The sequence below is a fragment of the Nesoenas mayeri genome, assembly GCF_963082525.1.
Source record: "Nesoenas mayeri genome assembly, chromosome: 1".
NCBI classification, from domain to species: domain Eukaryota; kingdom Metazoa; phylum Chordata; class Aves; order Columbiformes; family Columbidae; genus Nesoenas; species Nesoenas mayeri.
Genome location: NC_137541.1, coordinates 29,721,402 through 29,748,976, shown reverse-complemented (window position 1 = coordinate 29,748,976; position 27,575 = coordinate 29,721,402). Strand labels below are relative to the sequence as shown.

Here is a 27,575-nt window from a genome sequence, read left to right as displayed (position 1 = left end):
GCTCCACAAATATTTCTCTGCTTATGGGGATGGGCAACCTGCTGCAGCTGACTCTGCTTGGGCAGGGAAGCTGGACTAAAGGATCTCCAGAAGTCCATTCCAACCTCACCCAACATTGTGATTCTGTCATAATCCAGTTCGATGAACTCATGAATGGGGTCAGAAGAGATTTATAAAAATATTTAGATTTGAAAAAAATGTCCTAATCTTTGTTTCCCTCACAGACCAGACAGATTTGCGATTGTTCCAACCATATTCTCACCTCTCCCCTAGGAATTATAGGAAAAGGAAATTATGTTAAACAAAACAAAAACAATCAAAAAATCAAATGTTCAAAATGGATTAAAGGCTCATTAAGTAGGAACTGGGACTGATGTTTTCAGTCAGTATGATTTATGAATTTTGTTTGCTTTGTGCTGTACACCAGCAAACAAAAGAACTGTTCTGGAACCATTCCCTGGGGGAAAAAATTTATGCAGAATGAGTTCAATTTTAATACTCTCAGGCTGCATTTAACAACAAAAAATGTAAAATATTAGTTAATTTTCATTATGTCTTAACTGAAATAGTATGAAGCAATTGTTCATACTTTAATGTATATGTTCTGCCCATTATCCTCACTTTTTCCATATTTCATCTAACTGATAAATTTGAAAGCAAAGAATTTTCAGAAAGCCTGTTAACTAAGCAAGTGGTATAATAAAATAATCAGGCTTTTACATACAGGAATCTGCATCAGATCTATCTGGCATCTACTATTCCAGCACTGCCTGTGAATTGATAAAGGTAATGCTAGCTCTTTAAATATTTTAATGGTTTTTATAGAGGTGTTCTTACGTCATTCATAGACCAACTTTAAAATCAAAATACTGTCCTCAGCGTCTGTCCTACATGTAATGCTAAAATAAACAAGTTAAATTAATACTTTTCTTCATTTTAAAACAAAGAAAATATCACTTGCTGTATAAGGAATCAATACTATATATCTTAATAGAAATAATTCACACATATGCCTATACACTATCTTAAAACTGTATGCATTGTCATGAACACCACAAGTATCTTCTCTGAATGGGAGCATAAGCAAGTAATATTCTATTTTGGAAGACTGATCAAAGAAATGTCTATCAAAAGGGATATTTGTTATTTAGAATTCAGTTTACCTGGCCATTTATATACAAATATTCTGCTCAAAAAATCCCTGAAGTTGCCTTTAATTCTGATTGTTTTGACAATGCTGTTATTATTTACCAGAAATATATTCCTCATGCATTATAAGCCAACAATTAAATAAAAAAAATGATATTTCTATCCTCTCATGCAAAATGTATCTAGTCATCTGAAAAAAGGTCTAAGAAACTGGTGAAATTATTCATATACATACACTCGTGACATGATTCATTTCATTCTACCTTTTGCAATTAGGCTGGATCTACATTATTTCTGAGAGATAATTGTCTATCCTCTTTCTTATCCTGTTAAAGGGAGGTTAAATTTCTTTGTATAAAAAATTACCTTGAGAGATCATATGAGTTTGGAAACAGGTTTAAACAGGTAGCTGAAAGGGTGATTATAAAGGGACTAACTTGATCACTGCTAGACATTATACAAGGCAACACAGTTTCAGTTCTGTAGTTTATAGTGAGGAACATTTTTTTTTGTTAAGAAATGCTGCAATAATAAACAGATCTTCTGTACAACATTTGATGGACAGCTTTTCTCTGAAGTAGAAGAATGCACCTTAAATTACTACAAAGATTTTATATTTTGCATACCTAAACATCACGATTATATGTCTAATTAGGCATGCAACCATGTTTTTAAACTATAACAGGTTATAACTAACAGCAAGAGAATAGCTGCATATTTAAATAACAGCCTAGAGAGAACAGGATGAGCCAGAGGCACCGGCATCTATTTAAATGTGCTATGCCATTTTCAACATAATTAGTTATCTAATTGCAAACCCAAACTTAGTCAATGCATTTGCACATGTAATTAATTACAGTTTGTTTAGAAGCACTTCATTTGTAGTGCTTTATTCTTCATTTCCTGCAAATCACATTACCAAAGGATAGATTTGATTTTTCAAAAACAACACAGACAAATACATAAAATGAAGGAAGGCATTAAATAAAAGAAAACACTATAGGCTAATATACCATTAGGGCTATCTAGAATTTCAGAAACACACCTTTTTTTTTTTCCCTGAAAGTATTTTAACTATTTGAAGCTGTAATTTACCAAAACTCTAACAGTTACGTGTTAAAAGATTTTAAACTTTCTATATAAACAGATCATCAATTATATGTCAGATACGTGTTGTAAGCTTCATGAAGGCAGGTAATTGTGACCAAATAAAGCCCGTATTTATTGGTATTCACTATTTGTGTCACAGTAGCATCTAGAATTTCTACCAACAGATCTGGCCTTACTATGACAGCTTTTCTATCATTATGTCCCAAGACGTTTGCAACCAAAGAATAAAAGTTGCACTGGATGCAAATCAGTATGCAGGCGTACAAAGACACAAGGAAATAAGCACAAAGAGCAACACAAAAGCATCTTCTGTAAAGTTGTAAACATTATAAAGATTGTCACAAATGGCTATCAAAATGGATTTACGGAGGTTTACTTTTTACTGTGGGGGTTTTTTTGTTTGTTTTAGTTTTGTTTTGTTTTGTTTTTTGTTATGTTTGTTTGTTTGTTTTGAAGGGGGGAACATAAAAGAAACTAAACAATATTTACTTGAATTATTAAATTAGTAGTCAGAGGAAGTTCTTCCTCAGGCTGAGAAGATGCAGAAGCCAAGTTCCATGCACCACAAGATAATGCAGAAAATAAAAAGGGACTGAAAAGGAAGTACCGAGTCTTTGAGAATGATGATTTGCAACTTGTGCATGACAAGATGATTTATGAGTGGACCTAAAGAAACAGAAGTGACAAGATAAATTTATGAGTAAGAAGAGTCACAAAGTCCACCCTCTAACACTCCTGCCCCCTGCATTTGTAAAGACCAGAGAAGTCAGAGCTACAGTAATCAAGCCTAAAGCCTTTACTAGGCTTTTATTTCTGAAGAGACACAGACCTCACACACACATTTTGTGGTATGAAATTATCTTTATGATGAGAGCCCATAAGGCATAATTGCAGCCTGATATGAGACTGACAAAATCATGCAGTGGATTTTGGCACATTGACCCAAGTGAGGTGAAACACAAGCAGAGACAGCGTGACACACACAGAGAAGGGAAACAGCAAACAGCTTGGGACACAGAGCAAATAAGAGCCTTGGAGTAGATGTCAAATGGGAGTTGGTGACTGCACATCCACAAGAAGGTGTCAGGGAGGCAGAAAACCTAAGGTAAACTTAATGATGATAGCTCAATAAATACCCACAACCCTGGACATATGTTCAAGAAAATAACATACAGAGTACCAGATCACAACTTAAACCTGAATCAGTGATGAGGGGAAGAAAATAATGAAACCCCCCAAACCCTCGGATTTTATACTAGATGTAAGCTGCGAATGCAAAGAAGAAAATAAACTGTAGCTGATGGATCAAGGAAGATAAGAACAGAATAATTGTCTTGAAATCTGGCTAGCAGACTTTTGTGAGAGAAGTTTCAGGTGAATCAGCAAATCAAACTGGAGAGTGCCTATGACAGAAGAATGGGCCACGAACATGAGACACTGATCATAAAAACAAACAAACAAACAAAACCCCACAAATGTTCAGTTATTTTATAAATGGAAAAAGAGATCAAGTGAAATGAGACACATGCTAAAAAGACAATTGGGATCAAGGACAAGTTTCTTTAAGAAAGACAAGAATAACAAATCAGAGTGAGGGCAAAGAGCCAGATAAACAGGATTAAAAATTTAGAAGATTAAATAAAAGAGAATAAATAATAAAAATTCATGAAAGAGCAGAGAGGACAGAGAAATAAAGTTGGCAAAAAAACTATTACATCTGTGACTAGATGAAGAAGGAGAGGAAGCTGTAGGAGAAGAACAGGACGTAATAAGAGCGAAAAGAAGGGAACCAGGAACTAGCTTTATCCCATGGAAATCACTATATTTGCATAAAAAATTGTAGAGTTGAGAGAAAATCCATATGCATGTATAGAATTTATGGATGTCTCTATATTTTATTTGGTGAAATCTTTAATGACAGAAAAATCTCAAAATGTAGTAGTCTTCTGATGGTTTATCATTGTCTCTTTTAAAAGTGGTATAGAGATTGAGGGGAGTGTAGAGTTGCTAGAAGTTACTAACAGCACAAAAGAAGATCTGTTACTAGACAGAGAGACATGATGCAATTGCACGCTCAATTAAGCCTTCTGTTCCAGGCACAATGTGCCCTTTTCCATTACCACTATTACTTATTACAATGATTATTGTCCAGAAGGAATTTTCCCTGGGCTCCTCCTCCAACAGCATCCAGGACAAAGGAAGAAAAAGGGCAGTGCCTGAGGAAACAACTGGCATGTAAAGTCTCTAGAGAAACAGAGGGAAAGCAAGAAATAAGCAGGTTCAGAAAATGTTCAAATAGCTTAAATTCTTCTCTTCTCTCTCTTGCCTGGAGAAGTGCTTTTCATGTATGCCTGTAAAAGTACTGAAACTCTTCTAAATAGCTGTGCTCCCTTCTCCTCTTTCTCTCAGATAAGAAGTGAAAATAAAATTTATCAGCTGTAGCAGACTGTAGTTCCATTCTATCTCATTGTTTTGACTGCAGTATTTGCCACAATTTTGTCTGCAATGAGACTGGACTCCTTTTGAACTTTCCTTAAAATGGCAGTGATGGTAGTAGAGGGCCCTGCTCTTCCAGCCATAGATATCACCAGGCAACTGTGAACAAAATTTTATGGACATATATATATCTATATATATACATATAAAATATATTTATATGTGATTATACACATATAAAAGTATATCTAATTATACAACATATATATTGTATAGTTACAGAATACATGCCTCTGTGTATACATACTTTTATACAACAAAATCTTCACAAGCTTTGAGGATAAAATAAGTAAGTAGAATTGGAATTTAAGTTAGTAACATGCACCCTCAGCAAGTTTGCTGATAATCCCCAACTGGGAGGAAGAGCTGACACATCAGAAATCTGTGCTGCCATTCAATGAGACCTGGACAGGCTGGAGGACTGGGCAGAGAAGAATCCAATGGAGTTCAATAAGGGCAAGTGTAGGGTCCTGCACTTGGGGAGGAATAACCCCAGGCACCAGTACAGGTTAGGGGCAGATCTGCTGGAAAGCAGCACCGCAGAGAAGGACCTGGGAGTTCTGGTCGACAACAGGTTGACCATGAGTCAACAATATGCCCTTGTCGCCAAGAAGGCCAATGGTATTCTGAGGTGCATAAAGGAAAGTGTGACCAGCAGGTTGAGGGAGGTTCTCCTCCCCCTCTACTCTGCCCTAGGGAGGCCACATCTGGAGTACTGCATTCAGTTCTGGGCCCCACAATTTAAGAAGGACAAGGAATTAGTGGAGAGAGTCCAGTGGCAGGCTACAAACATGATTAGGGGTCTGGAGCATCTTTCTTGTGAGGAGAGACTGAGAGATCTGGGTCTGTTCAGTCTGGAGAAGAGAAGGCTGAGAAGGGATCTCATAAATGTTTATAAATATCTCAAGGCTGGAGGTCAAGAGGATGGGATCAGACTACTTTCAGTGGTGCCCAGCAATACAACAAGGGGCAACGGACACAGACTGAAGCATGGGAGGTTCCATCTGAATAGGAGGAAAAACTTTTCTACTTTGAGGGTGCCAGAACACTGGAACAGGCTGCCCAGAGAGGTTGTGGATTCTTCTTCTCTGGAGACATTCAAACCCACCTGGACACATTCCTGTGCAATCTACTCCAGGTGAACCTACTTTACCTTATACACAAGCCTTCTGTTTTCACTTTATTACCTTACTATTGGAGCTTCCAAGTGATGCAGCTCTGTAACTCCAAGTTTCAGTTTCCTCAGTAGTACATAGTATTTTAGGTTCTGGGCTTCCAGCTGGCCCATTAGTCTATTAAAATTAAGAGATTCAGCCCACTGCCAAACAGTAGGTCTCAGGAATGCTTCCTGACTTCCAGATCACTCCTGATCCATCCTAGCCTATGTTAGTACAAGACCCACAAGTATCTCCTATCCTCTCCTCTACATCTTGCCTTGGAAAGGGAAATCAAGCATACAGAAGCTAGAAAGGATGTACAGCATGTTACACAGACGCAAAGACAAGAGGTGCATTATGGTACACACATGTTATGTAGATTGGACACCATTTCTTTTGTAATTCAACTCAATATACATTTCTAGAGCTCTGATGATTTTAATGGAGTCATGAACTTCCTTCTAGAGAACAATGTTTAAGTTAACTCATCTTGAAAACACAGTCACAAGCAACACATCCACATTTTGTTTTCTCATCCAAAACCAACACAGGATGGAACTAATCTCTCCACATTAAATATCTATGCTATGGGTATTCACACTTAATCTAACAAACATAAGTTAAATGAAATGTAACCATCTCTTCAAAAGTTTTTTAACCTGTTATTGCAATCTTACAGTGGCAGAAATACCACAGCTTTCTTGCATAAAGCAATACGTAGTACATAACAATCTTTTGGTTATCAAGTTATTTCTAATAGTTAATGCATGATTCTTAATGGTTTAATCCAATCACTTTTTCTAATCTTGTATGTCTTCTAAAGCTATGGGGAGCAGTTAATCATATTGATCATGGAGCAAACTTTTATATATTGAAAATTATTATCAGATTTCCTCTATCAATCTTATATTTTCCAAATGTTCACATCCCTTCAGCTTTCCCTCATCTGTCCACTTTGTGTGCACATTTTAGGTGCCCTCAAAAATCAGTCTGCTGTTCTTGCTAAGGCTTCTCCGTTTCTGTACTAAACAGAATAATTACCTACTGTGTCCTAAAATGTTTCTGTTAAGTAATTAAATTTAGTTTCTGTTATGTAATTAAATTTAGTTTCTGTAAAACTACAATATTCCTGTTTGCTATTCACTTTATGTTGCATGACTTCCCCCCAGTCGAATCTCTTTTCTTATATAACGACTCCTAGCCAATTATTTTATACTTTGCAATTTTCATGACAAATGCAATGGCAAGAACAATGCCTCTTTGTGAAGTAAAATGCACATCACAAGCTACCTTATCATATCTGACACATCACCTATATTGATGCATCAGTACAAGAAGCACATGGTATACGCTGAATTTTTATTTCTTTCTTTGTTTGTTTTAAGGGAAGCTGGATTGTTTGACTGGGTGTCTTTTCACAGAGGTTCCTTGGAGAAAAGATTTGCCCTATGCCATGCTATAGACTGGGGGGTGGCGGGGAGAAAAGCTATTTGCCTGCTTTTTGTATTGTCAGATACTATTATACTTCATTTTGTTTTGAACTCCAACTCATTGTGATTATATTGAATTCAGCATTTACAATTCCAAGAGGATTACTGATAACACACATGCACTGCAAGGAAAAACAGCTCATCAGTTTACTGACAAGAAGTCCCCTAGTTTGGAGATCAAATCTACTTAATGTTCCCAGTGCAAAATCTTGCATCTGAATCTTTCATTTAGACAAACAATGCGTGAAATTACACACAGATTGGCAGCTCCCTATTGAACTTAAATCTGGGAAGACTGATTTACATTGATTATACCAACAGATATATGGAACATATCAGCCATACAAAGTCAGACTGATTATCTAGTTCTTAACAGGATACAGGTGGTTGAGAGTTGTGTAGAACTAAGAACTTCTCTCGTACATTTGGTCATATATGTTCCCATACTTATTGTTATAGGCTATAGCATATAATACATTAATGAGGATACTAATTCACTTCTAGAAGCCAGAAAATGCTGGTGGAAGAGCAATCCCAGACAAATATTACTACTAGCCTCTTAAATGTACATTTAGTCTCCCAGTACAATGCAATATAAAACTCAGGAAAAGAACATAGCTCTGAATTAAGTGAAATAAACATAAATTAACTACTTAGCATATACTTCCCCCTGGCTAGAAACTCTAGAACTCTCTGGTTTAATTTACTTTTGTGCAGTTTCACTGTAATAAAATAGGAAAGACATGTAACAAAATTACTTAACTTGAATATTATATCAGGGAAGAGTCACTGATGTATTTGCAGATTTGCTACCATGGTTTTCAAGATTACTACTCAACATATTTTTAAAGCAATGACCACAGAAAATAGAAGGTGTTAGAGGACCAGCGATGAATTATTTACAGCTATATTAGCAGTATATTATACAATCATATATTCAGCAACAAATCAAAATCCTGAAACTACTGTTTCATAAAATCTATATAAATCAAAGTATGTTGTCAAGACTCAAGATAAAATTGTATTTGCTATTGCTTCTGCTACAGGCATTGCCCAAAAGATGTAATACAGTGGTTATGGAGATGCTCTATACTGTGACAAATCTCCAGAGCCTCTTCCAAAGAAGAACAGAAAAATGACATCTGCACCTATTATTTTTAGTGAGCTGTGGAAATATGTCAAGTTTTCAGTCCCTCATACTGTCATCATTGTTGAGCTTTTCCCTTTCCACAAAGAAAAAAATTACAAGTACTGTTCCTGGGAGCAGAGAAGGAACTGTTTGCAGCAGGACTGAGTCAGCAACAGCAGTTTTTTCACTTAGATTTCACTTACTGGATGTAGTACTTTCCTAAAATTTTGTGTCTCATAATAGCCTTATATCAGTGTGATGTGTGTCATCACATATTACTGGGCCATAATTTTTAAAAGACGAAAGTGAGATTTTTCAAATCTGTACTGACATGACTTGATCAAATAACCTATGAAAGTTCGGGCAGTTACATCTCTTATTCAGGTGTCATTCAGGTGTCATTATTCAGTAAGTGTCCTTCAGAAATTCCAGTGCTTGCCGTAACACAGAAATCTGATCCACAATTCACTCAACACAATGGAAATACTTCCATTGATGTAAGTGATTCTAGATTAGGTTTTGGTTAATATTTATGTTAACTGCACCGAAAGATATCCTTAGAAATGTTATGTTCCCTGGCTTCCCATGATCTCCGGTGCAGGAACGCATTTTCAGTTTTGTGGAGACTCTTTTCAGAGAAGATATTGAGGACAATGGCACTGAAGAGCTTGAAAGAGCTCCATTTGGTGTTTTGTTTTCCAGAACCAACATATAAAAGGAAGAGCTTCTTATTTCTTTGTTGAAATGGGGAGAAAATGTCTTCTGCAAAGCTAGACAGCTTATTTGCTTTCATAACTTTGTGGGTCAGAGTACTGGTTATTAAAAATCCCACCTGGGTGATTAGAAATCCACAGGTTTCAAAAGTAAAACAAACAAACAAACCCAACAAACAAAAAACCCTACACCATGAGTTCATTGAAAATCAGTGTGATTGTTTATATTTAAAAAAAGCTTGGAAGAAATTATAAACCACAAGGTTATTAATCTGGGGACTTAATAAGAGGTTTCCTAATTTTCTGTCAGTCAGTGTTCTCAGGAATTCTCATTAGCTTTAATACACATTAAATATTTCAACTTAACAATAATTTTCTGGTACACACATTTGGCTTTCTTTAATTTTTGGTGACTGATCACATTCTTCCTTTCAACAGTCTGAATGTCTGGGTGACAGCACAGCCAGCCAGAGCTTCATGATAATGCAGTTTTGCATTCTGCTTTGCAAATATGATTTCTTTTGTGAAGCTCCAATTTGAACCATCAGTTTTATTTTGGAACTCAAGATTCTCACAGTATTGCATCTTCCACTGGGGACTACAGACTCCACTCAGTAATAAGATCTTTATACCTAATTTAATTACAGTTTGTGAAAAACTGACAGTGAATGAACATGACTAATGATTCTGATTATCTCTCAACTACTGACCTATCCAACAATCTCTCTGCACAGAACCATGCCGGGTTATCACAATTGATGTTTGCATGTCTGACATTAGAAATAACTATTGAAGTGAATCACACTTGTATCTGTGCAATACTTTAAAATTGACGTAAAAACTGAAAATAAATTAACTATGTTAAATTTAATCTGAATTTCAGGAGCAAATTTCTCATTTTCAAAATAAGTGAACCATTTCATTCTTCCTGCAGACTTACAGGAATGCAAATCCTGTTTTCAGAAATGTCCTGTTCAGGACAATATCTTTGTTTTTTAACTCTACTAAACAAAGCTCAACAGGAAAGAAAACAAAACAAGTTCTTCAACTTAATTTGTTTTCAAATTTGCATTTATTCCCAGATGCTGTAACTGTCAGATGGAGAGTTTCAGGTACTTGAGAACACCAGCTTAGCAATCTTTCATTGTTTCGAGAGACATGAAGTTTATTTCTCCAGTCTGGTTCTATTTAGTCTAAGCCAAATTTGTCTCCAGTGAGTAATGAAGTTTTGAATTTCTCGTAATTAAAGGCAGTGTGTTTAAGCATATATTATACACCTAATTTATATTTAGACTGAAAACTTCAGTTGCCTGTAAAGTGACAACACAAAATCTAGGTTTGAATAGCTGAATCATTATTCATTTCAATATATTTTTTTCGGTTCTGTTCCCAATAAATGTATCTTATACCTCTTGATTCTTGACAAATTTGGCAGGGTTTTTTTCTCATTCATGTACACATGACTTATACAGAAAAATATATTTATATAAGTAATTATATGTATTTATATATGTACACTATATCCAAATTTAAAATCCATGTACACTACATAAAATATTTAGAAGGGTTTATAAATTTAGCAAAAACAGGGCCTTGTGACTTTCTGTCCTTACTGCCAACTGTCACAACCAGTGCTCTATATAAATTTATTCTCCAGAACACAGCCACTCTCCCAGCATCATATGTTAAATAATGTCTACAAGAAAATGACATTAGAAGCTGGTCACACACCTTAACATCAGGGATAATCTTCTGTTATTGACTATTCTTCAAGTATCACCCAGTGAGGATACTTGGGAGACACAGAATGATTTGAATATAAACAGTTTTCACTCATTGCTCTTTACACTTCAGAGATGCACACCATCCTTAAGCTAATCTCATGTACATATAAGAAAATTCAAAGAACAATTTCTATACAGTAAATGACTCAAAGATTAAAGCCCCAAAATGTTGCTGGATGTTTGCCAAAACTTCAGCATGATATTTTTAATTGCTTCTCAGGAACCATCTAATTTGTTACGAAGAGTGACTCGTGTGCCTACACATAAGTGACTGGTGCTATTTTAGGTAGTCTACTGAGATATCCTCATGACACAGGCAGCTATAACACAATGTTCAAGAGTACTGTGCCTTTCTGAAACTGTAGCTTATAAGACCAGACAGGATAACTAGGGCATCTAAAATGCCACAAGACAGGTATGTTTAAGCAACTGAATCCCACCTATAAAGCCTGTAAAACGTACAGTTTTCCTTTGGAAACTAAAGACACTTAAAATTCCCTACTCAACTTTAAATTGTTTATTACAGAAGATCAAATACAAATTATGTGATTTTCTTTCAGCACTGAATATACAACATGGAAACTGCTCATATTCTTATTCAACCCTAAAGAAGTAGCCACTAAGAAAAGAAGGAAAAAAACATCCTACAGCAACATATGCTAATCTCTTGCCCTTGTTCTGGCAACAAGTCAGCATCTAACAGTTAAGTACAGCAGAACAGAATAGAGCAGCTAAAAGATATAACTTGCCAGAAACTTCTTAAACTCTGGTAAAAAGACAACTGTGGGCTAAAGAGTATATGCCCAACATATCTTGGCATGTTCAAAATTATCTTCACATGCCTGTGTATGAAGATGACAGTGTATACAGACTTAAAATATTTCTAAAAGACACCTCAAAATCCATTATGTACATCAAAGGATACACAAGAACACAATTACCTATGCAGAGGCTCTTACAGACTGGCTTTAGGACTGGTACGAAGATGTATAAAGGATACATGAGCATAGATGGGTGAGAGCAGAGGGGAGAACAGAAATGTAATTTCCTAAAACATTCCCTAAAAATCAAAAGAAGGTGGTTATAGGATGAGTTATACTACACTGCACTTCACTAGCTGATTAACTGTTGACACAGGTATTTCTACTGTAAATTGTTAGTTGTGTCCATGTAGAATTCTTGAGTCTTCACATTAAATAATGAGTCTTGAATTACCTACAAAATGGTCTGTCTTTTCATGTTCATCATCATCAAAATTCACATTTTCCACAGAGAAGTGAAAGGCACAGATGTTGTCCTGTGCTTTAAGGCTTTCCTTTTACAGCCCTATAACCTTTCACTTGTAGCACTGAAGTCTGCTTTTGACTTTGTAGTCTTTCACTGATATACTCCAAGGCTGCTGTGGCAATACTTTTACCTTGTACTCCCAAATGCTCTTGTCCTCAAGGCTTTGTGTCATTGAATTGCAAGACTTTGATATGTCTCTGATGTTAGTTTCTCACAGAAACAGCTTATGACTGATGTTTAAGTCACCCTTTCTCCTCCCACTCCTCTCTGACCTTCCACTTTGTAGCTTTTGGTTTTTAACTTTATGGCCAGGAATATGTAGAACTTAGGAGATAACATTAGCAGATAATTACCATTTAGATAGCCCAAAAGCAGTATCCAGAAATACACACGTACAAATTTCACAAGCAGTTAAATGAGTGCAAAATGTGCACCTGATCAGTGGGTTGCAGTCAGCACCATCAGCACTAATGTGTAAGAGAAATCAGCAGAGAGACCAAGTTGGTCTTGATCTAACTGTACAGTTACTGTTGGAAGTGTTCTGGGGAATATTTGTGTCACTGACAAAAAAGATGGAAGAGGAATCTTGCCTGGAGATATCCCAGTCTCTTCCTTTCCAGCTGGCCACTGGTGTAGCTTTCTTTGTCTCAGTCTCCTTATCTATTTATTTATTTATGATTTTCAAGCAAGGTTATTTTTTTCGTTAAGAGTACGTATAACATCAGCTATGGACCTCACAGTTAAACTTGGCTGCTCAGCCTTTGAGTAACACATAGAATACTCCAGATTTTAAGAATCCTACAAAAATCAGTAGACATGTATGTAGCATTTGTGACATATCCGCTATTTTTGCCCATGTCTTGGTAATCTCAAGCATGAATGATGGAACAGTTTAAGTCTGTGTGTCACAGCCGGAAGGAAAGTAATTATTAAAAATTTGATGTTACCTGTACTTTTACATTCTCAAGGAAAAAAAAAAAATAAAAAAGAAAAGAAAAAGAAAAAAAAAAGAGTATTTGAATTGACAGAGCAAACAGTTTGGTTTAAAGTCCTCAGGGATTTGTCATTACTTCAGAAATTGACAAAAATGTTCAGATTTTATGTAGCAGAGATCCCAAAAGAACATATCTAAAGCTGATCTAACTGAACCTGTTCAAACATTATCAGTATTTCCCAGCAGAAGAAGACAATTAGCGATCTCTCAGTAATCTGTCAGGAAAGTAAAGCTTGCTTTAGAGAACTACAGAAACTCAACCAAAGAAGCAACACCCTAACAGGTTTATCACATCTCTCAAATAACTGAAAATGTTGAAGATTTTTTTAGATAAATAATCTGAGGAAACATAGAAGTGCAAACAGACACTGCAGCCAATACATCAGAAAGTGCTTTATACTTAACTATCTAAATCTAACAATGTAAATGGTCAATGGGGCAGAGTCCAGTTGGAGGCCTGTATCTAGTGGAACACCTCAAGTGTCAGTACTGGGGGCTGGTATTATTCAATATATTCATCAATAACTTGGACGAGGGAATAGAGTGTACTATCAGCAAGTTTGCTGATGACACCAAGCTGGGAGAAATCCAGAAGGCTGTGCTGCCATCCAGCGAGACCTGGACAGGATGGAGAGTTGGGCGGGGAAAAATGTAATGAAACAGAACAAGGGCCAGTGTAGAGCATTGCATCTGGGTAGGAACAACACCAGGTACCAGTATAAGTTGGTGAATGACCTATTAGAGAGCAGCGTAGGGGAAAGAGACCTGGAGGTCCTGGTGGACAGCAGGATGACCATGAGCCAGCACTGTGCCATTGTGGCCAGGAAGGCCAATGGCATCCTGGGGTGTATTAGAAGGGGGGTGGTTAGTAGGTCGAGAGAGGTTCTCCTTCCCCTCTACTCTGCCTTGGTGAGACCACATCTGGAATATTGTGTCCAGTTCTGGGCCCCTCAGTTCCAGAAGGACAGGGAACTGCTGGAAAGAGTCCAGCACAGGGCAACAAAAATGATTAAGGGAGTGGAGAATCTCCCTTATGAGGAAAGGCTGAGGGAGCTGGGTCTCTTTAGCTTGAAGAAGAGGAGACTGAGGGGTGACCTCATTAATGTTTACAGATATGCGAAGGCTGAGTGTCATGAGGATAGAGCCAGGCTCTTCTCAGTGACAACCAATGACAGGACAAGGGGTAATGGGTTCAAACTGGAACACAGGAGGTTACACTTAAATTTGAGAAGAAACTTCTTCTCAGTGAGGGTAACAACACTGGAACAGGCTGCTCAGGGAGGCTGTGGAGTCTCCTACTCTGGAGACATGCAAAACCCACCTGGACGCCTTCCTGTGTAACCTCATCTAGGTGTTCCTACTCTGGCAGGGGGTTGGACTAGATGATCTTTCAAGGTCCCTTCCAATCCCTAACATTCTGTGTGGTTCTCTGAAATACGTACTTTCTCATTCATCTTCCTATGGAAGGAAATGTAGCAGTTTCCTAGTTCTGTTAATTGCCCTCCATACATATATACCTACAACAAAATTTAGCCCTCTTCTATCCTATGTGAGAGAGGTCATGATAGAGACAAGAAAGTGCTCAATGTTAACCTCTCTCCCATTGCAAAGAAACTACAATTAACAGCAGCTGAATAAAATTTACAGGATTGAAAAAATATTATGGTACTTAAAAATTACTTATGCCGTTTTTGCCCTTTTCATAAATTGGGCTCGAAGAGTTAATTGCGCTGAAATAAACACTAGCATAATGCCTAAGGATACAATTTTTTACCTGGCTATGGAGTGTTGGCAGCAAAGATGCTGAACTTGAACTGTAGAATAACTCATTAGGAAATATGTAATTGCTGTGGCAAGATTTACTACAAATATGCTTGAAGTGTTTTTTAAAAATTAATATTATGCGGATATGCTTGGCTTAATTAGTTTTCTTCTTCATTTACAAAGCATATCTGTCTGGTTTATGAACTTAGTCACTATTCCCTATTCTTGAAAACCTGTTTAATTAAAGTTGTAACTACTGTGTAAGCTTTAGAAGCAGTAGAATGAGTTTTATTACTAGAAATCTAAATCCTTCTTTTAAATATGATTATATCTACAGATACTATATCAGAAATAGAACAGGACATGCTCCATAATACTCCCAAATAACCACATGATACTGCTACTTCTAATTATACATGCCAACCATTTCTACGATGTTTTATGCAGGCAATTTTGTGGGGTTTTTTTTGCACAAAAACTTGCACTAGCAGTGAAATGGTGATTAATTTAGCCAATCACCTAGTCAGTCCCCTGAAATCCATTAAAGGTCACCTTTCTTCTTTAGGTATGTACCTATTTTCAATCTGTTCATTGATTTCCTCATCCATTATTCTATTCTCTCTCTTTTAGATGTCCCTCACTTATTAGACTCCCACCTCTACTAGAAGGGCACTATGCTTTGGTTTTCAATTATAGCAAATCCTATCACAATCTTTTTCAGTATTTATCACTTGCTCTCCTTCATGCTAAAATAAATGATTAAATACTAATTTATTCTTGCTATATATACAAAATTGAAACCTAGTCATTAGAAATGCTATCTGGGATATACCTGTAGTTCTAGAAATACATGACATACAGTTTATCATAATATATTTTTGGCTGCATATTAAAAAGCTTGTGGCATAATGGTCAGTGAGCAGAAATTATTTGTGCAATCACTGCCAACAGACTACAGTAAAGCAGAAAATATTTTTGGCTCCCCTATGCACAGATGCTGGAGACCTCACTTAATGACTTGTTACCCATTATACCCAAAATACACTACAGTTTCATCACACAATTTACTTCACAGAAGCAGAATGTCAACAATAGCCATTTCTATAATAATGAAAAAAGATAATAGTAATTTCCCTCCTACTCTCATTTGAATCTCATAACCACTGGGGTGATCAATTTCAAAACCTTATTAGTTCTGCTACTGTGAACTACTCAGGCCCTCCTTTCAAGATCAGTTTTCAGCATAAAACTATGGAGGCAATCTTTTTAAATGAACAATTTACAATTAATATTTCTGCCAACATGTATTTTGAAGTTTTACATAATAGCAAACACAATCATCTCAAAATTTTCAAATTAAAACATAGGCAGTTATTGCATATGGCTGACAAACAGCACTGCAAAATGCACACTGGTACTAAAAACTTCATCAGGCTGTAAATCTAATGAAGAAAAGAAGCAAAAAAATGGGAAACTTTACACTATTTTTCTAAATTAAAAAAATATATACAAAGCATCATCAGTTCATTCTGTATAGAATTCTGTATTCACTACCCCACTCAGTGTAAAAATATAAAATGTATAAAATCAACTATACATCTTTGAAGAAGTGACCTTTTTTGTATCCTTTACATAGGTTCTTATCCCAAAAAATATTTTAACCAGATTTTTTTTTAGACTAAACTGGCTCATTTCCTTTAACAGAGCTAAGACGGTTCATACCAGCTGAGACCCTAATCCTATGGGAGTATGTTCAGAGAATGACAAATGGCAATGTCGGTGCATTTTAAGAAGTTACTGTGGTTCATCTGGAGCTGGTAAGTAGACATGTGGTCCCCGTCAGCTCATTGCAATGCCAAGTACACGGTGTTCACTTAAGCTGTCTTCAGCAGATCCAAAAGGGAGCCCAAGTAAAGCATTGAAAAGATGAGCATTTAGAAAGAATACCTTGGAGGCGAGCTATGATTTTCTTGATATACAGCATCAAAAGTGATGCAACTGCTGTTGTTCCCCTACACATGGAGGGGGGTGGGGTGTGCGAATTAATCTTGTTCATAAAGCTTTGGAGGCAAAAGAATTCAGGAGAAAAAAAAAAAAAAAAGTCATCATTTGGGACTCTGAAGCCAGGATAATGATGCAGATAATGAAACAACTCCATACTGACTCTAGTTCACACGATAGTTTTCTGCTCGTTATTGGTAGGTGGATAAAATTCTCTCACACTGTCACTGGCTGAGTTCAGGACCCCAACTATATTCAAGTAAGAGAGAAAGAGGACTTTTGCACTGCTGTAAAATGAAATAATCGGTAAGATTTATTCACGTTATTCAGAGAAGACTCTTCTGTTTCAGCATGTTTTCCTTTAATTTGCAAACATAACAATGTCCTGATCCTAATACTGCTCAAGCTAATAAAAACTGTCCTTCTGATTTACAGGAGGAAAGTGCACAGAATTACTGGGTTCTGAACCTTATTTGCTTTCCAGTACATCTAGAAAAATCTGCTGCTGACACACACATGAACTTATTGTTCATTTTCTGAGATGAGGAATCCAGGGCGTTTGGTTAATGTCTGTCCCCCGCACTTATATGAGCATACGCCTACAACGCCATCTTTCATCCTGACTTCCTCTTCTATAAAAGGGGTTTAATACTATTTCCTCCCTCCTACCCCCACCTTTGTTTGTGTCACATTGAATTTTATAATGCTATACATATAGATGAGCATCAAAGTTGACATGGAGGCCAACTTCCATCCAGAAACCACTTAAGCAGCCATCTAAATGTTGATAAGATGAAGTACTAAATTGGTCAGGACAAAGACCATTTTTACTAAGCACATCTTTTATTCTTATTCCTAAGTATGGATTTCAGTGCCAGACTTTAGACCACCATCAATGACATCTGTATTTGCTTAGAAGGCAAAAAGGAAATAATTTGTGAAAATACATAAAAGCATTTTATTAACTGTTGGATTTTTTTTAAATGTTAGTGCATTTTATTCACTTGCTGCTCACTTTTTATAAAATCTACATAAAGATGACCTATTGAGCTTCCCATTGAGCTGATTATACTCGTATGCATCTTTTCTAACTGTCTGACATCTTGGCAACAAATCAACTTTCAGTGAAACTGAAATAAAATGTGTTTCTTTAAATCAAAATGCTTACAAAAGACATTCTGTCTTACATGAGATGAATACACTGCATTTGTTCAAGCTTCTAACAAAGATAAAATTCTTCTAAATGTGGCATAACACATTTGAAAATTAGTATCAAACATCATAGAATCACAGGATACCTCAGGTATAGAAAGGCCCTCCGGAGGTCTCTAGTCCAACCTTTTGCTCAAACTAGGGTTAGCTACATGATCAAGTGAGGTTACTGAGGGCTTTATCCAGTAGGGTCTTAAAAACCTCCAGAGATGGAGACCACAGCTTCTCTGGCAACTACCCCACAGCCTGACCATCACAATGGAGAAAACTTTTCTTCTATCTGGTCTAAACCTCTCTTGTTTCAAGTTATGTCCACTGCACTATGCCTGGCTCCACCTTCTTGCTAAGCGCACCATAGCTATTGAGGGCTTGCTGTTAGGAGACTTCAAATCCTCCTCTTCTCCAGTTGAACAAGTCCCGTATCTCCAGCCTCTCCTGACAGGGCAAGTACTGCAGCCCCGGGGCAACCTCAGGGTTTGGCGCCCTCTGCTGAGCTGCTTCCAGATTATCGATGACTTTCCTGCCCAAAACTGGACACAGAAGTCTATGTGTGGTCTAAGACACAATGCTTTGTTTTCTTTTCCTAAAACAGCATTTGTGTGAACCACAGCCCTGTTCACAATGTTTCTGTTTGAAAGCTGCCAAAAGGCCTCAACATCCTAGAAAATAATTTTGTAGAAAATAAAGACCTGCCTATTGGTAGCATTATCCATTCTTACATTGGTCTAGGCGTCCAGCACATGGAAGTCAGTCAGCAGAAGTAAACTGGTAACCATAAATCTACTGGATATTCATACTACAGAGTACTTCACAACTGACCAACAGTAGGGTGAAACAGCAGAACTTACCTGCTGTCAGGTGCTGGTGTAAGCATAGTCCAGACAGACCACAATACTTCAGCAACGCTCTTCCCAACTCCTCTCCCAGATTTCTGTTCCCATTCTTGTAGTTTTCAATGATAAGCACATAAAATGCTTGTCTGCCTCTTTTCTCTTAATTCTGTAACATGTATTAGCACAAGACAGAATGGTACTTCACATAGCTACAGCAAATGTTGGCAATAAGTGTCTGCAGTTACACTTCCTGCATATACTGGTGTATACTTCACAATAACCATGGGCTGCCTAACTACAGGGATTTATTGAGAGCCATGAGAAATGTTACTCCAAGCTGCCTACAGAGCATTTAAAAAAGTTCCCCACTGTTTATTACTCTGGCAGATTAAAATAGTCTTTGAACACCACCGAGACTCGTTATGCACAGTGTTCACAGATATGCTATCTTAAAAGAGATGCTGCTTTTTGCATTTTAGAGAGTTGCTTCTCTAATTAAACAAAGGGGGGGGGGGGGAAAGGAAGAAATAATAAAAAATCCTTTCTCCCCCCTGTAGATGCAGCTGTCATTTGTGTTGGTTCAGATGCACACTAATAGAGAGTAGCTGAATACATTTTGCAATTGCAACTGCATACTCCATTTTTAGTACTTTAGTCTGAATAGTAATTCTGTGAAAGCTAGTGTTATTGATGGTGTCTCTTTTATTGTCTCTCAGTGTTGTCCAAATCCAACCTCCTCACTTCAGAGGTAATAGGATATGTTGTTTCTTTTTTTTTTTCTTCTGTAAGCCTACACTGCAAATTCTGTACTATCTAGGAGAATCACATTGCACTGTCTTTTTCCTTTCAATATTAAGAGTTCCAGAGGTCATACTGGATCTACATTGTAACTCCATTTCTTTCAATTAATTTTGAAAAATGAAACCGACTGAAATATCAGAGAAATGGTATTGATACACACAATCTCTTGGCAATTTTACTGATGGTATCTGTATCTTAAGAAGAAAATATGTCTTTAAAATGTTATGGATATTAAAGGAATGAAGACCTTACTGCATGAAACAATTAATAACTTCTGCTCTAATATTAACACTCACTCTACCCAATATGGAAAAAAAAAAAAAGTAAAACATTAGTCTGGAAAACTATGCATTTTCATTTTTTTCATTTTCTTACTTTTTGCCTTTGTGAAAAATTATTTTACATTTATTTTCTGAAAACAAAAGGCAGCACATTTGTACATTTTTTCCTGAAATTTAACTTTCTATCCTTAATCTTTCTACCTCTTCACGCACCTTTCTTAAATATTAGGCAACCAAAATCTAATGCAAAGACATTTAGCCAAATTTTATAATGGATATGAAGAATACCAAATTTTAGAAATTCAGCTCTTCAGACCTTCATCACCAGGCCTAAAGGTCTGCACAGCCTTAGAAATTCATTGTGGATACAGAAAATCTTCATCTCTGATTTGTCAGATTGTTTTTGTGGCTTGAAGACACTGCACCAATATACATTTGCATTTACAGAAATGGAGTCCAGCCATGCAAGGTCTCTGCATATAGAAATGGAATAAAAATCAATGGAAAATCTATTTAGGAGTCTTGCAAGGATATGATCAATGCTGAAGAGTCATGACAGAGCAGTATACCTGGAACCTAGCGAAAGCTTTCATTGGCTTGAAAAAAATCCCATCAGTACCTAACTATAAGTAGCGCAAAATAAACTGCACAAAATCCTATGAGTTATGTGTTCAGTACACATGGCCACAAAGTAAAAATGTTTTGGAAGATAAAGGGCTTTTCATCTAAGAGGCAGTTTGACTACTACTGCTTCCTTTAGGTACATGAAGTACAAAGACAGAACAATATGAAGCCTGCAATTAGTCAAAAGGAAAGATGTTCCAAAATTTGTAATCTCTGAGGACAGTGCTGTGCCTCTGTAGAGTACAATCAGTTCTCATTTCTGTCAATCTCACTAGCACTCTTGTCAATGTGGATCTTGATACTCATAGATCTGTATTCAAAGCCCAAGGACAGAGACAATGGACTTTGAGGAAGAAGGAAATGGGATTCAACCATAAACATAGTCCATATATTGTAATCAACTGTGATTCCTAGTCTTTTGATGTCTTTTACTGATACTCTATTTTGCTATTCTCACTATGAGCCATTGGAAGCAATACCTTAGCACATCACCAGTACCTCAGTATAGTTACCAGAGGTCTTTGTGTATATGTCAGGGTGGAGAGCGAACAAGAGAACTCTTACTATAGCTCTAGTGAACATAAAATTAGTTCTGTGTGATTAAATGGCAAAGGTCTGGATGCAATTACTGCCAGGTGGCTGCCCTGTATACAGATATTGTTGTCCCACAATACTGGCAAAGTTGGAGTTTTTCTGAAGGCTATTCTGCTTCCTAGAGGCATGCAGTATCTTTTTGGTATAATCTAACACAATTTCATCTCAAGTCATAGAGTGTCTGTATGAAGACACCTGGTTTGTTGACAACTGTCCTTAGTCCTAAGTGAAACCAAACAGCAGCCACAACTATCCGATGAAATTGAGCTGGTTCAGTGAAAAAAAACCCCAAACAAACAAACAAAAGAGCATAACAGTAAGAAAACTTGTTGATTGCCTTTTTCATAGTGGAGGGATATTGGATGCCACCTACTTTCTGAGAAAAAAAAAAAAAAAGCAATCAAACACCTGCATGGAGCATTTGGTCCTCAGAACAGTGACTCCTACAGAGCCGAACAATATCCCTGGACAAAACTTTTCAAAATTACTCTTGGTAGGGACTCACACATTATTCTTAAATCACATACAGTATTGAGAAGCAAAAAATTAAACTAAAGAAATATAATTGGCACACCAAGCTCCTGCAGACCTGTGCAACTGTGACAAAAAGAAGGAAAACAAATAAGTTCAGGAAGTTACTGAACAGACTTAATTTTAAATGTTGCTAGTTTAATTCCAATTTTAAGATTTTTTACTTTGCATAAACCTTCATTATTTGTGTTACTGAAAACATACCAAAAGTCATCTGTGATAGATTACTATAGATTTTTGAATTTCTACTACTGCATTTAAAATAAATGAGTTTTAATAAGTTTAATTTCAAGTTATTCAAAGTGTTTTATAATACTAACATTAATTTTTAACAAATTAGATTATATTGACTTTTTAAATAAGGCCTCTTTTACAAGAATTACCATTTTAAACAGTCTTCAAGAATCATTGTAATGATTTTCTACTTAAAGTTAAATCTCCTGTGAATCCATGGAAGACAAAACAAAATCTGATCTATGAGAGTTACACTTTGCAATATCATCTATATACAAACTGACCTAAAGATTCATTCTCAAGGACTAAATGGTGGTTTTCTGTCTACACTTCAAAACTTTTTGAGGAGGAAGTCCTACTAGCTTATCCAAATTAAATTTTTTTTATAGGTTTATGGCATGTAGTACATTTGTTCTGGCAGCCAAGAGGGCAAACCTCATTCTGGGTGCATCAAACACAGCATAACCAGCCAGTCAAAAGAGGTGATTATCCCACTGCATTCAATGCTGGTGCGGCCCCACCTGGAGCACTGTGTGCAGTTCTGGGCCCCACCATTTAAGAAGGATGTGGAAGTCCTTGAATGCAACCAGAGGAGGGCAACAAAGCTGGAGAAAGGGCTGGAAGGCATGTCATATGAGGAGCATCTGAGAACTTTAGGCTTGTCTAGTTTGGAGAAAAGGAGGCTGGGGGATGACCCCATTGTTCTCTACAGCTGCCTGAGCAGGGGAAGTGGAGGGAGGTGCCGATCCCTTCTCCCTGGTGTCCAGTGATAGAACCTGTGGGAGTGGTTCAAAGCTGTGCTAGGGAGGTTTAGACTGGACAACAGGAAGCATTTCTTTACAGAAAGGATGGTCAAACAAACTGGAACAGGCTTCCTAGAGATGTGGTCAATGCCCTAATCCTGTCAGTGTTTAAAAGGCATTTAGACAGTGCCCTCAATAACACACTTTAACTGTTGTTCAGCCCTGAAGTGGTCAGGCAGTCAGACTAGATGATCCTTATGGGTCCTTTCCAACTGAAATATTCTATTCTGTTCTATTCACTTCTGCGGATTTACAAGACACTACAAAACTCACTTCACCTAGACTATGAACTACACTGGAAACAAAATCAGAAAACTGAAATGACAGAATTTTTATTCAGGCCTTATTCAATCTCTCAAAGCATATTTCAAAAGGTGAAGTACTATGTAGTCCATAATGTCTGACTACCTGAAAAATACAAAATGAAAGGTCATAACAGACTCGTTATAGAACTTTCACCTACGTTTCTTTTAAAAAACTAGAACTTAGTCATTAATATTTTCAAAATGTCACTATTTTTATCTTGTTTAATACTTTCAGAAACGAAGAACTGAAAAACAGGACTTTTCTGCTGTAGAGTCCTAACACCTGAGATCAAGTATTAATGGATCTATTTATTTGATCTTTCATTAGTTTCAGTAATTAACAAACAGTAAAATACTAGCTAACTTATTTTAATTGATTACATGGAAAAACACAGCATTGTGCACCAAATAGACTGAATAAAGATGATCCGTTCATCTATAAAAGCATAACTACAGATTCACAGACCACATCATCTATCACCTATCTCATGGAGCATTAAATGAAAATACCTTCCAACTCATAATTATTCACAAGCCTTTTTTCATGATGGAAGACTGTAAGACTCACCATTAAAAGTGTTCATTAATTAATTCTGGCACATGACACCAAACAAAATTAGCAAAGCAACAGATGGACTTTGTACATTTCATTTGACCTTCCAGATAAAATGTACAACACAACACAACTCTCTATACAACTACCACCTCTCTGCAAAACCATCACACAAAGAGGCCCATAAGTGCTAGAAGCCCACCGTACCTGACTGGTGATTCCCACTCCCCTGTACCCTGGAACTGACACAACTGCTCTGCAGTGAGACTGGATGTTTTCTCAGCAAGAAGGAATCCTGACTGATCAATAGAGCACCAAAAGGCTTACAGAAGTGGAGGTTTTAGCATACAGGCATATACACTCCACCTCAAAGACCTGATATTAGGAATGAGGATGTTCAAATTTTCCTCTAAGGTCTGTATATATGAGTTGTGCATCATATTTTATCCATATCAAAAAAACAGTGAGAACAACAGGGAAGAGTCCTGTCTTTTCAGATACATTTTTGTACATGATCCATTTTACTTTCAGTTTCATTCAGAGCATCATATTATGCTGCTCAGGAATAATTCAATATATAAAAATATATACACATAGAATCTTAAAATATCAAAACCAATTCTTATTGGTTTGTAATAAAAACTGTCTTCAGACATCAAATAGGAGTTGAAATGCTCTGTTTATGTTTTCTATACATGTTTTAATCTACCAGTTGTCTGCTTCAGTCACAAATATCCTTGCAGTATCATTATAAAACTAATACATATTTTAGAAAAATCTTGCCAGCTTTGTTGTTTTATCTTATTATCTAAATGTTTGCTTTACCCTAGTAAAGTATGAAAAGTGTCAAGTATTACTTACATTTCCTGCACATGCACAATGAAGGGACAATAATATTTAATAAAAACTTACTGAGTTATAATAGTCCAATAATTTATTCTTTAGCTAAAAACTAGTTTCTACAGTTAAAGCAAAGAGCTGAACAACAATTTTCATGTGTTCAAATAGAAAAAACATATCTGAAATACTGAGATTAATATTTCTACCAATAAATTAATCTAATCTGTTTTACCAAAGACAAATTAGGATCATAGTATAGCCCTCTTTACATATGAGTGGGTCACTAACCTACAGGCTCATTGGTACTCTGCACACACTCTCACAGCTTATGCCCCACACTTTTGTCCATTTGGGCAAGAACACCCACTGAAGTTAATGAAAATTCAGAGTATTAAGGTATTTGAATGTACAGCATCATTACTATCCTACAGCTGCAATTTAAGTTATTAAATGTCTTTTGTGTTATCAGAAACTACATTCAGTTTTCAAAATTCAGATAAATACGTTAATAATACAGAACAGTGAAAAGTAACACTTGAAGTTGCCTAATATTGCTGTCTCTTTCTGATATTGCTACAGGAATGAATGAGGAATACTGAATCATGACTAACAGTCTTATATGAATTACAGCACTAATATCAACTACATTAAGGACCTTCGTAAGGACCTAAGTCTATAAAAGGCACCAGTCAGTAGAACACGCTGTTCCTATCTTTTAATTCTTTGAAGTGATAGCTAGTTTTAGCTGTAGATGTCCATAGGTTTTGGACATAATATTATCTTCTTAGTGTCTGTCACTTCAGATATTTTGCTTCAACAAAAATGTCAGAATTTAGTTTCATTTCTCCAACTGAGGTAATTTGGAATTTTACAATAAAACATAAATTATATCTACTGCAAGAGGAAAAATAAAAAAAAAAACACAGATATATTCCATAGTGCTGAATCACCCACCAGTGCTGCTATTAATTAGAGCACATTGATACCACACTCAAATCCTTGATTTGAATTAAAGCTGCCAAGAACTTCTTAAGTATTCACTACACCAGAGCAAGAATCATTTACTAAACTAATTGAGTCTCAGTCTGCCATATTGTCTGAGAGCTCCCAGGGTCATTCATATCTTAGTGTGGGAAACTAGGGATTTACCCTTGCAGCTCTATGCCAGTTCTATTCTCTACCTGGGAAAAAGAAATCCTTTCAAACAAGCATTTTCATCAAAATAATACTGCTCCCACAAAAGCATTTGATTTACATCTACTAGTAATTTATTTCCAACTAGCCCCAGTAGGAGGTCTATCTGTCAGAGTAAACCAAGCCTTGAAGTACTCCAGTGTCTACTCTTGCTACCGTTTCTTTTTCCAATAGAATAATTTATTCAAAATCAGATCCACCATATTCCCTACAGATTCCTACACACATCAGCGAAGGCAGTCATCTGTGAGGGTTCTTTGTCTCTAAAATAAAAAACAATCAAACAAACAAACAAACAAACACCAAAACCAACCACACAATCAAACAAACATATAAAACTAATTAAACCCTACTTTTATTTGCCAGCCACAGTATGAAACTGAAGCTGGACTCTCTAAATGAAAAATCACAGCGCTATAATCTCATTGAAAAAATGCTGTACAATTACCTGCCTTAATACGTGGCAGAGATATTCTAAGAAACAAGCATTATTTTCACTCATGTACCTTTCATGAGAGAGTGAGCAGTTTTGTGTAGCATTTCTCCTCTCATTAAAAAGGAGACAGGTACAATGCTGACATCCCTGTTAAGAATAGACAGAAAGAAAATACTAGAAATTTCTCGTTGTCTAGGATACTGATTTAAAATCCACTGAAAAGCTGCACTATTCCTATAAAGACTCAGAGACTAAGGCTTAAAATACTTACTTGATAATGTCTCCTTCAAGAGCAATCACTCGTTTAATGATCTTCTGTTCAGGGTTTCTAGGAGACCTGAGACAGGGGATAAGGTTATACAATCAGTAATGTTCCCGTTGTTTTAAGAAAATGAAAAGAAATTCCACAAAGAAATAGACACTATTAAAGTCATTAGGAGATTCCTTGTTCTCCTTGATATAGCATCAATCATTATGTTTCACCCTGAAGTGAAGCTACTGTAATCTCAGTGCAAACCATCATTGAAATGCAGATGCTGAAAAATTACCTGCTTACAAACACCACAATAATCAACATACCTTATCATGAAAAATACACTCCTCAACATTAAATGTAGAATATCCCACTACCAATGAGGATGGTACCTTTGCAAATAGATTAATGTATTAAAACCAGAATTCCCCATCAAACATTAACATCACTATGTTTAAACATTCATGTTATTCACTCACTGTGTGGAAAAAAAAAATGTCCTTATACTATATGCATATCTATCACTAATTTAGGTAAACCTTGCCTAGGGAATTTTGGAAGTTTAAAAAAAGTTGTAAAGTTATCTGAAAGTTTCAGCTTTATCCAAATCTTCGTAATGCAACACCATGTTTTCACTTCAAGTTATTTTCCTGTAAGCATGTTTTATTGTGTGGACTCTGATCATGCATTACAGACTGTTATGAAAAAGCAAAGTCAAACTTGCATGCCCCTTCTGAATACTCCAGCTTCCTGGATGCACATTAATAGATAGGACTATTAAAAGTGTTATTCTCCCATAATTTTGACAGGTTAGTGTAGAAATATGTGCACCATAAAATGTCTTTATTTTTTACATATCTTACCCCCCTCCTTTTTTTTTTTTTTTTCTTCATTCTCCACTTTTAATTTTTTACCTATACAAACTCAATAGACTGTTTTCAGGTTATTTAAAAAATATTTTTATTTGCTGATTGTATATGAGAAAGTCAGTAAAGGAACAAACGGTT

General features: G+C 36.3%; 1 protein-coding gene across 1 annotated transcript in view; it reads right to left on the bottom strand.

Annotated features, from left to right (window-relative positions):
- Positions 1–27,575, bottom strand: part of IMMP2L (inner mitochondrial membrane peptidase subunit 2) — a gene marked incomplete at its 3' end in the record, with an annotated part of 446,458 nt that overhangs the window by 128,015 nt on the left and 290,868 nt on the right. Inside the window, exon 3 of the mRNA XM_080345547.1 lies at positions 26,587–26,652. Coding sequence (XP_080201673.1) covers positions 26,587–26,652 — 66 coding nt within the window. The remainder of the gene's footprint in view (positions 1–26,586; positions 26,653–27,575) is intronic.